At 41.9% G+C, this 13,985-nt stretch overlaps 1 protein-coding gene across 2 annotated transcripts in view; it reads left to right on the top strand.

The window, feature by feature from the left end:
- Positions 1-13,985, top strand: part of FRMD3 (FERM domain containing 3) — a 279,111-nt gene that overhangs the window by 151,370 nt on the left and 113,756 nt on the right. For both annotated transcript variants that reach the window (XM_077248986.1, XM_077248987.1), the window contains exons 3-4: positions 6,291-6,333; positions 13,266-13,344. In XM_077248986.1, the coding sequence (XP_077105101.1) occupies positions 6,291-6,333; positions 13,266-13,344 (122 nt within the window). The remainder of the gene's footprint in view (positions 1-6,290; positions 6,334-13,265; positions 13,345-13,985) is intronic.

Genomic DNA, 13,985 nt, shown 5'->3' on the forward strand with positions numbered 1-13,985 from the left:
CCAGTAAAGGCTAAGTATACAGCTGTGAGCTGATATTAATAGCCTGGGAAGCTCCATGTGTATTACCCCCTTCCCAGGCTATAAACATCTGCCCCCAGCCGTCGGCTTTCCCTCTACTGATGAAGAAAATTATGTGATTATTTTCAGAAAAATAATCTTTTAATAATTAAATACATGTACAGTAAGCTGCACACACACTGTACTAATTGTATATAAATTGTATATGTCACTGACAGCTATATATCTATTCTATGTATATTTACTGTATGTAATCCATCTATTCAATCCTGTTGGCTCCTGCTTTGATTTTACAGTACAAGGCTGCTGAATTGTCATCTTTTCTTCTATGTAATATATATTCTTTACTTAGCTGCTTTTTTCTTGCCATAATACAAATTCTAACAGTCTTTTCAGTAGGACTATCAGCTGTGTATCCACCAGACTTCTGCACAACACAACTGATGGTCCCAACCCCATTTATAAGGCAAGAAATCCCACTTATTAAACCTGACAGGGCACACCTGTGAAGTGAAAACCATTCCCGGTGATTACCTCTTGAAGCTCATCAAGAGAATGCCAAGAGTATGCAAAGCAGTCATCAAAGCAAAAGGTGGCTACTTTGAAAAACCAGGAATATAAGACATCTTTTCAATTGTTTCACACTTTTTTGTTAAGGATATAATTCCACATATGTTAATTCATAGTTTTGATGCATTCAGAGTGAATGTACAATTTTCATAGTCATTAAAATACAGAAAAATCTTGAAATGAGAAGGTGTGTCCAAACTTTTGGTCTGTACTGTACATATATACTGTATATGTGTGTGTGTCACTGACATCTATATATCCAACTATTCTATGTGTATATACAATTGTGCTCAAAAGTTTACATACCCCGGCAGAATTTTTGCTTTCATGGCCTTTTTTCAGTGAATATGAATGATAACACCAAAACTTTTTCTCCACTCATGGTTAGTGGTTGGGTGAAGCCATTTAGTGTCAAACTACTGTGTTTTCTCTTTTTAAATCATAATTACTACCCAAAACATCCATTGACCCTGATCAAAAGTTCACATACCCTCGTGATTTTGACCTGATAACATGCACATAAGTTGACACAAATGGGTTTGAATGGCTACTAAAGGTAAAATCCTGACCTGTGACCTGTTTGCTTGTAATCAGTGTGTGTTGTATAAAAGCTGAGTGAGTTTCTGGCATCCAGACAGACTCTTGCATCTTTCATCCAGCCACTGACGTTACTGGATTGTGAGTCATGGGGAAAGCAAAAGAGTTGTCAATGGATCTACGGGAAAAGGTAGTTGAACTGTATAAAACAGGATAGGGATACAAAAAGATATCCAAGGAATTGATAATGCCAGTCAGCAGCATTAAAACTGTGATTAACAAATGGAAAATCAGGGCTCTGTAAAAAGAAAATTACGGTTAGGTAGACCAATAAAAATGTCGTCCACATCTGCCAGGAAAATTGTTCAGGATGCAAAGAAAAACCCACAAATAACATTATCTGAAATGCATGACTCTTTGAAAACTATCAGTGTGGCTGTTTCAAGATGCGCAATAAGGAGGCACTTGAAGAAAAATGGGCTGCATGGTCGAGTCGCCAGAAGAAAGCCATTACTGCGCAAATGCCACAAAGTATCTCACTTACAATATGCAAAACAGCACAGAGACAAGCCTCAAAACTTCTGGAACAAGGTAATTTGGATTGGTGAGACCATAATTGAACTTTTTGGCCACAAACATAAACGTTACATTTGGAGACACGTCAACAAGTCCTATGATGAAAGGAACACCATTCCTACTGTAAAGCATGGAGGTGGATCGCTGATGTTTTGGGAATGTGTGAGCTACGAAGGCACAGGAAACTTAGTCAAAGTTGAAGGAAAGATGAATGCAGCAAGTTATCAGCAATTACTGGAGGCAAATTTGCACTCATCAGTCCGGAAGCTGCGCATGGGACGGACTTGGACGTTCCAAAATGACAATGATCCAAAACACAAGACCAAATCGACCTGTCATTGGCTACAGCAGAACAAAGTGAAGGTTCTGGAGGGGCCATGTCAATCTCCTGATCTCAATATCATGGAGCCAATCTGGGGAGATCTCAAGCTCACAGTTCATGCTAGACAGCCCGGGAATTTACAGGAACTGGAGACTTTTTGCCAAGAAGAGTGGGCAGCTTTACCATGTGAGAAAATAAAGAACCTAATCCACAGCTACCACAAAAGACTTCAAGCTGTCATTGATGTTAGAGGGGGCAATACACTGTATTAAGAAATGGGGTATGTGAACTTTTGATCAGGGTGATTTGGATGTTTTGGGTTGTCCTTGTGATGTAAAAAGAGAAAACCCAGTAGTTTGACAATAAATGGCTTCACCCAACCACTAACCATGAATGGAGAAAAAGGTTTGGTGGTATCGTCCATATTCTCTAAAAAAAGGCCAAGAAAGCAAAAATTCTGCTGGGGTATGTAAACTTTTGAGCACAAACATATATATATATATATATATATATATATATATATATATATATATATATATATATATATATATATATATATATACACACATTATATATATATATATATATATATATATATGTACTAGACTGTGGCCCGATTCTAATACATCGGGTATTCTAGAATATGCATGTCCCCGTAGTATATGGACAATGATAGTTACATAGTTACATAGTTACATAGTTATTAAGGTTGAAGGAAGACTGTAAGTCCATCTAGTTCAACCCATAGCCTAACCTAACATGCCCTAACATGTTGATCCAGGGGAAGGCAAAAAAAACCCATGTGGCAAAGAGTAACTCCACCATGGGGAAAAAAATTCCTTCCCGACTCCACATACGGCAATCAGACTAGTTCCCTGGATCAACGCCTTATCAAGGAATCTAGTGTATATACCCTGTAACATTATACTTTTCCAGAAAGGTATCCAGTCCCCTCTTAAATTTAATTAATGAATCACTCATTACAACATCATACGGCAGAGAGTTCCATAGTCTCACTGCTCTTACAGTAAAGAATCCGCGTCTGTTATTATGCTTAAACCTTCTTTCCTCCAGACGTAGAGGATGCCCCCTTGTCCCTGTCTCAGGTCTATGATTAAAAAGATCATCAGAAAGGTCTTTGTACTGTCCCCTCATATATTTATACATTAACATAAGATCACCCCTTAGTCTTCGTTTTTCCAAACTAAATAGCCCCAAGTGTAATAACCTATCTTGGTATTGCAGAACCCTCAGTCCTCTAATAACCTTGGTCGCTCTTCTCTGCACCCGCTCCAGTTCAGCTATGTCTTTCTTATACACCGGAGACCAGAACTGTGCACAGTATTCTAAGTGTGGTCGAACTAGTGACTTGTATAGAGGTAAAATTATGTTCTCCTCATGAGCATCTATGCCTCTTTTAATACATCCCATTATTTTATTTGCCTTTGTAGCAGCTGCCTGACACTGGCCACTGAATATGAGTTTGTCATCCACCCATACACCCAGGTCTTTTTCATTGACGGTTTTGCCCAGAGTTTTAGAATTAAGCACATAGTTATACATCTTATTACTTCTACCCAAGTGCATGACCTTACATTTATCCCCATTAAAGCTCATTTGCCATTTATCAGCCCAAGCTTCTAGTTTACATAAATCATCCTGTAATATAAAATTGTCCTCCCCTGTATTGATTACCCTGCAGAGTTTAGTGTCATCTGCAAATATTGAAATTCTACTCTGAATGCCCCCTACAAGGTCATTAATAAATATGTTAAAAAGAAGAGGGCCCAATACTGACCCCTGTGGTACCCCACTGCTAACCGTGACCCTGTCCGAGTGTGCTCCATTAATAACCACCCTTTGTTTCCTATCCCTGAGCCAGCTCTCAACCCACTTACACATATTTTCCCCTATCCCCATTACTCTCATTTTATGTAACAACCTTTTGTGTGGCACAAAATGATGATTCCAGAATTCGCGGCAGACTGTGCCCGTCGCTGATTGGTCGAGGCAACCTTTATGACATCATCGTTGCCATGGCAACCATTATGACATCTACGTCGATACTGTGCCCGTCGCTGATTGGTCGAGGCCTGGCGGCAGACTGTGCCCGTCGCTGATTGGTCGAGGCAACCTTTATGACATCATCGTCGCCATGCTGTGCCCATCTCTGATTGGTCGAGGCCTGGCGGCCTCGACCAATCAGAGACGCGGGATTTCCAGGACAGACAGACAGACAGACAGACAGAAAGACAGACAGACAGAAAGACAGACAGACAGACAGACGGAAAAACCCTTAGACAATTATATATATACTGTAGATGTGTATATATATATGTGTGTGTGTGTGTGTGTGTGTGTGTGTTTTGATGAATATTTCCTTTGAAAACGATGTGTTAATAACATAGAGAATTGCTCTATGTAAAAGCTCATGTTAAAATCGCATTACAATCAGATAGCAATCACACTACACTAGGATGTAAATCGGATGCTTGGTGTGAAAAATCGGATTGTACTCACATGACACTCGTCCTACTTTGCAGTAACAAAATTGGACCGATTTTAAAATCGCTAATGTGACTCCAGCCTTAATATTATCCTTTGCTGCATTTGTTCTATCTGGATTATCATGTATTACTCTTAAAGGGAACCTGTCACCCCGTTTTTTGAAGATGAGCTAAAAATAGCGTTAAATAGGGGCAGAGCTGGGCGTTACATTAGTGTCTTTGTGTGCCTTTATTACCCACCTATGCTGCCGAAATACCTTTGTAAAGTCGCCGTTTTCTGCTGTCACTCACGCTGGTCTGGTCCTATGGGCGTGGTGACAGGGCTGTTTCTCCCCCAGAATCCTGCTCATCATTACGTTGGTGGCGTAGTGGTGTGCGCATGTCCAAAAGGCGAATCCACAGCCCAGGTGATGAAAAACAGCGCGATCTGCGCTATTCAGCCGTTTACCGGTGGGCGCGGCCATCTTTCCTGTGGCTGCGCGTGCGCAGATGGAGCGCTCTGCTGCCCGGGGCTTCAGGAAAATGGCCGCCGGTAAACGGCTGAATAGCGCAGATCGCGCTGTTTTTCATCACCTGGGCAGTGGATTCGCCTTTTGGACATGCGCACACCACTACGCCACCAACGTAATGATGAGCAGGTTTCTGGGGGAGAAACAGCGCTGTCACCACGCCCATAGGACCAGACCAGCGTGAGTGACAGCAGAAAACGGCGACTTTACAAAGGTATTTCGGCAGCATAGGTGGGTAATAAAGGCACACAAAGACACTAATGTAACGCCCAGCTCTGCCCCTATTTAACGCTATTTTTAGCTCATCTTCAAAAAACGGGGTGACAGGTTCCCTTTAAAGAATCTTCCACAGAAGAAAGAGCCGGATCATTAGACAATCAGCAGACCGGTACCTGAGGGTCCTGGCTCATGTCCCTCTGTCAGATATCATTCAGCTCCCAAGGTCAGAAAGGAGCTGGCAGTGATCTGCTGGTGAGACTTGTCACCTGTTTTGCTCATGAATTTCTATTCATTTCTGTTAATTACAGGAGTGAGAATAATCTCATAGCGCCACCTTAGCACTGGCATCATAACCAAATGACGTTCTCACTGATGCTTTGCGCTATAACTTTACAGTGTTCTTAGGTTCTGGTGACATGGTACATTTTTAATTCTTCCACCATAACTGAATATTTTATACAGACTTTTACATATAACAAAAGGTTACACTGTATGCCTATGCATCACACATTGGCTCCCAAAAAATGTATGCTATGCATGAAACATTTTTTTCATTATTCAATTATACGAATGTACAGAGTCATGCAGAATAATTAAAGAACGCACTTAAATAGTTAGAATTACAGAAATGTTGCCAGTAAGAAGGAACCACAGAAAGTCGCTATTCACTTCCAGAGAGGATTGTTTATTGCTTTAAAATCTCTGCATGACAGTCACACTGTGCGTAAGAATACAAAGACCTAGATTATGGCGAAATATTTATAGGCTTCTATTTCCGTATCTTTTATTTCTCCCCTTCTTTTTCCCACTCATGGTATAGTGAGACCGAGGACTTGCACATACACATACACGTTTCTAATGTCATTGAAGTGTTCTAAGTGAAACTATTGTTGAGAAACATGTTCTACATCATATATTATCATTATATATTATTCTACTTCATATGACCATGTCTGTCACTCTACAAGGTTTGTGCCTTCATAGTGCCTGTTCTCTCCCCTTCTATCACTGACATCTGCTTTCTCTTTTCAGCACTGGCTCGATCCCAACAAGCCCATTTCTAAGCAAATGAAATGTAAGTGTCATGTCCTGGAGGCCTCCTTCATATCTACTGTATTTTTCATGTTTTATACTAATGATTATCTTTACGTTTGTGCTTTCCAAATAGGGATTGAATCTATCAATGCTAGAAAATGTTGTACAAGTTCTGGTATATATTCTCTCATGTGAGAGAATCGGGCCGATTATGCTAATTGACACATGGATCAAACTCAGAGTTTGATCCGAGTGTCAACTGAGTGTGATCTGATTCTCTCGCATGAGCACAGGTGTGAAGAAGATGGAGAACTTAATTTCTCCATCTTCTCTATTGTCTCTGCGAGCATACATCACACTGCACTCATATGTCATCCGAGTGCAGTACAATCTTCCAGAGACACCAATAGACTTGTATGGGTGCACGTGACCCGAATATCGGATCCTCTCAAAGCATGCTGCGATTGTTTTCTCATGCCGAATCAGCATGAGAAAATACCGTAACAGTGGGCCGAGAGCTGTCTGATAAAACATCGGATAGCACTCGGCTGTGTTACACGACAGTGTGGATTTACTTTTAGGCTGCAGTTACACAGGTGTATGTGAAAAAAATCATCTGATTTTCATCCAGAAAAAGCAGCCAACTTTTCATCTATATTGTCATCCGTATGGCCTTTTTTATACATCAGAAGTGAAATAAATGTACAAAATCCAATACAGCTTCCTATGTTAAAGAAGCCCTGTCATGAATATTTTCTTCTCTAAACCTGTGAATGTATGTATGTCGTGTACTGTGAGTGTGTTAATATACTCACCTATCGCTGTCTTCTCGAGGATGCAGCGCCGTTCTGCTCCTCTTCTCAGTGAGGTCACCGCTCTTCAGACTATCCCGCTCACTTTTGAAATGTAAGTCTATGGTACCTTGTTCTGATGTTCCATAGGCTTACAGTGTAAAACTCACTTCTGTGTAACCCGGAGGGTCTGAAGAGCAATGACCTCACTGAGAAGAGGAGCAGAGCAGTGTTGGAGAAGATGGCGATAGGCGAGTATATTAATATATTGAGAGTACACTACATGCACATATAGACAGGTTTAGAGAAAAAAGTTCAAAGGAGTGCTTCTTTAAGAATGGCAATGTATTGTTAAAAATTGATGCTCTACTGTTGATCCATATGGGATCTGATTTTTTTCCGCATCCATAGACTTGAGTCCCATCTGGAGGAGACTAGTGCATGCTTCAGTTTTTTTCATGTTGATATTTGATCCATGAGAAAAAAAAATAATGTGAACAACCCAATTGGTCCTAGTGAAGTTCTTGAAATATCAGTTTTTTCCGCTTTTAGCACCGGACTGAAATTACGGTCATGTGAACAAAGCCGTAGGCTGTAAACCAGTTCAACAATTTGTAGGCTCTGAATGTTACTCTGAATAATTACTCTGGGGAATTAATTGTACTGGACAGACCATAATCAAAATTCACTTCAAGGGCCCACAAACCACAACACAGACATTGCAGTGGACGTGTCTTACCGCAAACCCACAGCAAGTTACAGTGCACTGCTTGTGGATGGGGTTTTAAAAACAGTGTTACCTAAAAATCCTTGAGGAAATCAGAGCATGTTGTAGATTTTGCCGAATCTTCATTCTTGTGTGAAATCATAGTAGACATGCAAAGTAGACTTCAAATACGCCACAAAATTCATGGCAAAATCTGCATTTAACCAATATGAACTCTGTTGCGACTTTGCCACGTCGGAACATAAGTTGGCGCTACACACTGACCGTTCAGCCTTCATCTAACTAGAACATTCATGTTTGGCTCAAATCAGCATGCATGTGCTACAGATTGGGAGACGAGAATAAGACACTTCTGGTTGAGGCTCATCCACCCTGAGAACATTATGACTGGGGACATTGAAATCCAACCACCTCATCCATCTCTTACTCAACATCTGCTGCCAGGGGAGAGTCCGGAGGTCTCTGTGCACAATACATGGTCAGCTTTTCTAATGAATATTGGTGGCTTCAGAGGCAATTATCTAGCTTGTATGACACTGAGCAGCTCACAGACCCAAAGCCAATAGGACTTTAGAAATATTGGGCAATTCATTGTTCCCTCTTGTTCCATTTTTGCAAGGACACTATTCAGACACCATTATAGGTAATCTGTCTCCTTTTACCACCGATACGTAACAGATCCCTACACATTTTTGTTCCTGGGTGGTGGCCTGGCCCAGACAAGTATAGTGCCTTATATAAATAATAAATTGCACAGGAAAGCAATATTCTGTAGGTAATATTTACCGAGTGTAAAAGGGGCCAAATAATCCATTCCGCACATAATACAGATCTCCAGAGTGTAAATGATAAATTCAATGGTAAGGATCTAAATATACACTGAACACAAACAGTGACAAGTGGAATGAAGAACACCCCTAAGGTGAAGTGCCGCATCTCGGCAATTATCGGCACATGAACAGCACATACAAGAAACACTGTGATTACGAGAATGAATTGCTGCTTTGTGTCTCACCAGACTTAAATATAACACTTGGAGAACTGTGGAAATGTTGCTGCGCACCAAGATAGTTCTGTTATTCCATCGGCCGGTGGGCTAAAATTACACACAAATTGCAGCTTTTTCCAATGTGGTGCACATCTGTGGTGTCCCGATGAATGCTCGCCATATTACTGTGGGGTAACGGGGAGCGTAGCTGAAATTAGCAATGCTGTTTCCTATGAAGTACGATGCACGCCAGCTTCAGTGTCGATCTGTCGTGGCGTTTTGTTTTGCAGAGAAACTGTCATAAGCTGTATTTGCTGTTCACAATTTTGGGTTGCTGTTTATATGATACTAACATGTTACAAAGTAGATCTATTAGAGGGTCTTCCTTTTCTCTGGGGTATGTAGGCGCAAACTCTTGTATAGTACTTTAAAGGAGTTATGTGACTTTCCACCATTCTTTGTATTTCAGTTTATCAGTGTTTTCAGGAACTTGTAGGCATTGAGTGGGATACATCATTGTTTACTTTCAGAGGATGTAAATCTCTCCGTTATGTGAGACTTGACTTCAGATATATATGTATCCGTAGAGTCGATGATAACTTGTTGATCAATAGAGGTTCAACCACTGATCGGCAGAATGTGAACTTTTAATGAAGTGGCAGTGCACACACGCAGAGTGCACTCCATTCATTACCTATGGGGTTGCTTTACATGGCTTTTTCTGCCAGCATCAGAGGGATTTAATGGAGTAGTGGTCATGCGCTTGGCCTGCCATGCCATCTTGTACCATGGATGAAAGTTCCTGTTTGATGATAAACGTTCCGTGATCTGTCGATCTTATGTATAGGTGATAACTTGTTTTAACCAAACAGGTCCTTTAAGACCCCCATATATATAGATGAAATTTGGATGAACACATGGAATCTCTTGGACTCTTGCCCAACATATGATGTCAGGGAAGAAAGGGATCAGGCAGTTGGAATTTCGGTGCCCAATCCTTTTCTTTTCGGGGAGATAAGCTGCTGCCAGCCTGGAAACAGTTTTCTCCTTTCACCCCCATTGGAGACGATTGAATGCCCATATACAGTATATGTGAGAGGCAGGAGAGATAGCTACCTGGTGGCTGCAAGCTTCAGTTGACAGGAGAGAGTTTTATCCTCTAAAAGCTAACTGGCTGTCTGGTTTTGTCTCTACCCACTCTCCCCCGGTCACTGTTCCAAATCCCCAAACTCAAGGACATTGTGTTCACTGCAGCCAGTTCATGGTAGCAAGCCTTGGAGACTTGACACCTTCTGATGAATTGGGGACAACGCCTTGTGCAGTTATAGTCGACAAGTTTTAGATGAATTGCATGCACTGTATGCAGTATCAGAATGAGGTGCCAAAGGCCCACCAGTAACCAACTCCAGGGCCCCACTTTTCAGCTACATGCAAATGTGACATTATCGCCAATCACAAATTTATATACGAATGAGCTGGGTAGATTGATAAATAAGATGCTGCCTATGTCTGTATAGTGATTCAAGTATATTGTGCCAAGTACTGCTCATATAAGAGGGTAGTGGCACACTCTTTCAAAGGGGCCCACCGGAGGATTCTCCAGTTCTCCTGTGTGCCAGTCCAAGCCTATTAATATTTGTAAGGTGTTTTCTTTTTAAGTATATGGTTTTAGGGTAGTGTTATAGCTTTGGAGTAGTTGATATTTTCTTTGCACAATGATTTGGTCCGACATGGCTCACATTTAGGAGAGACGGGAATAAGGGTATGTTTCCACGTTCAGGAATTCTGGATAGGATATTCAAGATTCCGACAATTCCGCGCTCCTCCAAAATCAGGCAAGGGAATCACAGAGTTCACAAGAGTTGCATAGTTTATTCAGGGCTATAAAACTATGCGTTTCGTGGATGTCCTGTCCTCTTCCACAGGTACATAGCCAATGTAAGATTGGCTATGTACCCGAGGAAGTAGACAGGACATCCACAAAACACGTGGCTTTAAAGCCCTGAATAAAGTATGCAGCTCTTCTGAACTCTGTGATTCCCTTGCTTGATTTTGGAGGAGCGCGGAATTGTCTGCATCTTGAGTATCCTATCCAGAATTTCTTGAAGATCCTTTGCTGGTCCGGTGCCATCTGCAGCCCTCCTATCATACTTATTATATGTGTTGTGCATACTCACAAAGTATAAAGCTGAGAATTTTACCTCACAGTAAACTAATTGTTATTTTGGTAACTGTGCTATTGTGCCCCTCTCTTTACCGTTTCATGGTCAGGAATGGCTCAGTATTTGCTCAGGATTTGACGCAGGTGAAATCTGCACCAAATCTGCATCTGAGGTCACTGGCATATCACCTGCATTTTTTATGCGTTTTTTAACATGCGTTTTTGTTGCGTTTTTCCGCATGCGTTTTTGATGCGTTTTTTTCATTGCATGCGTTTTTTTTGTCACTTGAAATAAAGGTAATTGAAAGTTGGCTTCTGGGAAGGAAAAGAAAAAAGTGATTCCCTGTTTGCAGGGTATGTTCCCACGGTCAGTAAATGCTGCGGGTTCGACGCTGCGTACATATGCAGAATGCAACCCGCAGCGGCCAGATGTTACAGCATAGTGGAAGGGATTTGAAGAAATCCCATGCCCACTATGCGTGCACTGATGCCCGCGAATCACCCGCAGGGACGGACATGCAACACGTCTTTCCAGACCGCAGCATGTCTATTTATGTAGTGGAGACGCTCAGTCTCTGCTGCATAAATTACCCATTGGGTATGTTCCCACGGTTAGGAACTGGTAGTGCTTTGGACACAGCACATGTCTGCTGAATTCAAAGCATTGCCAGCTTTTGAACACAGGTCATTCCGCATGTGCTCATTGAACCGTGTGGAAACATCGCGCTCAATACAATGTACGGGGATGTTTATCTTGCGGAGACTGAGCGTCTCCACAAGATAAATAGACATGCTGCGGTCTGGAAAGATACACCGCATGTCTGTCTCCACAGGGAAGCCGGAGGCGTCCATGCACGCATAGGATGAACACAGCGTCAAACCCGCAGCATTTACTGACCATGGAACAAAAACTTTCATTAGATGCGGTAAAACTGCATTATCTTCCTAGTCAAATGCGTATTAAGTGCGGGAACGCAGCTTACTATGCATGGGTACGAATTTAAATAATGGTAAATCTTGTGACACAGCCGGACATACAAGACACAGGAAACGGAGGAAAGCATGGAGGCCCCCTCTTAAATAAATAATAATTTTAAAAAAATGGCGTGGGGTCCCCCTATATTTGTTAACCAGCCAGAGTAAAGCAGACTACTGGGACAGGCTGGTAAGGATCCAATATCCATGAACCTTACCAGCCTGATAATACCAGGCCACAGCAGTCTGCTTACCTTGGATGGTTAGCAAAAATAGTGGGATCCCCTCCCAAAAAAATGGCGTGGGGTCACCATATTTTTGGTAAGCAGCCAAGGAAAAAGCAGACAGCTGTGGCCTGGTATGCTCAGGCTGGCGAGGCCCATGGATTTTTGCCCTCACTATCCTAAAAATAGCAGCCCCCCCCCCCCACAATTGGCACAACCAAACATACGCCAATTGTGGCACTTTACCCAGCTCTTCCCACTTGCCCTGTAGCGGTAGCAAGTGGGGTAATATTTGTGGGGTTGATGTCACCTGTGTATTGTCCGGTGACATCAAGCCCACGGATTAGTAATGGAGAGGCGTCTATAAGACACCTATCCATTACTAATCCTTTAGTTGTATGGTCAATAAAGACACAGGCAGAATAAAATCCTTTAATGATCTTAATTAACCATACTTACTGCATCGCCTAATCCCCGATGCCCTCGATCTCCTACAAAAAAGAGTGACCCACAATGAGTCCATCTCTGCTACCTCTGGATGCCTTTGGCTGAACAGTGGCAATATGCTACCATCCAGCCTGACATCCAGACACAGCAGAGCTTGTAGTGCACTGCAGTTCTCACAATCAGCTGACCAATAAGCTGTTCTCACAATCAGCTTATTTGCAACATAAATAGACATGCTGCGGTCTGGAAAGACGTGCCCCATGTCCTTTTATGCAGGGAGCCGCGGGCGTCTTTTAACGCATAGTGGAGATGGGATTTTTTGAAATCCCCTCCACTATGCTGTAACATCTGGATGCTGCGGGTTTGACACTGCAGCTGTACGCAGCGTCAAACCCGTAGCGTTTACTGACCGTGGAAACATACCCTAATAGCTTAGATAAATTCATATCTCACAGCCGCTTTTGATATGACATATTGATTACATATATTACAAGTAATTTGCAAACTCATTGAGGCTTTTCTAGCATGCTATTATTTACTGCTCTGGCTTGGGTACCCTTTACACCATTTCACTTACTGTAAAGAAACCTCTCCTGCATTTTCATCAACAATGCCCTGCGCTATTCTCATGCTTTTATTTTTGTTTTATAACGTTTCAGCTCATCCACCATACACCATGTGCTTTAGAGTGAAATTCTACCCTCATGAACCTTTGAAGATTAAAGAAGAGCTCACCAGGTATTTGATATGTGTTTGTGTGTCCTAATTATTCACCATGAGGAAGGAACCAAGACAAACTTTGGTTTAGCTGTGCCATTTTAAAATGAGTTTGGTCAGTGCTTGCCAGATTATATGGTACAGATCCATATCAAGTGCTCTACTGATGGGTATCAAAGGCATACATAGACTTCTCAGGGTGCGTTCACATTAAATGTTTGTGGCAGGTTTTTAACTTGCCTAACACAGTCCTTGAAGCTACAATTAACATTTATCAGTTCTCAATCTGGCTCAGGGAAACTTGAAACCTGAGGTGAAAGGACACAGAAATCATCCCATACGAAACTATGGGATCCGTTTTGTCATCAGTTTCCATTAGTTTTATTTTCTTCTGCAGACTTGGTAGAAGAAGAAATTCGATTTTTGGACACAGGAGCGTAACTATAGTGTGCATAGGGGTTCATTTTTTTCTGGAAATCTAAGGGGCCCAAATCGTCCCTTTGGCCCATGTAAGAAGACAAGTAATATTAAGAAGACAAGTAATATTGAAGAGGTTGTCCGGCGTTACGGTACAAGTTTGCTGTAATTCTACGTGACTGCAGCCTTGTGAATTCTAACAGCGTGCACTACGTGCTGTTAGGATTCTCCGGTGCCAGCGCTGC

Source organism: Ranitomeya variabilis, chromosome 1 (assembly GCF_051348905.1).
Source record: "Ranitomeya variabilis isolate aRanVar5 chromosome 1, aRanVar5.hap1, whole genome shotgun sequence".
NCBI classification, from domain to species: Eukaryota; Metazoa; Chordata; class Amphibia; order Anura; family Dendrobatidae; genus Ranitomeya; species Ranitomeya variabilis.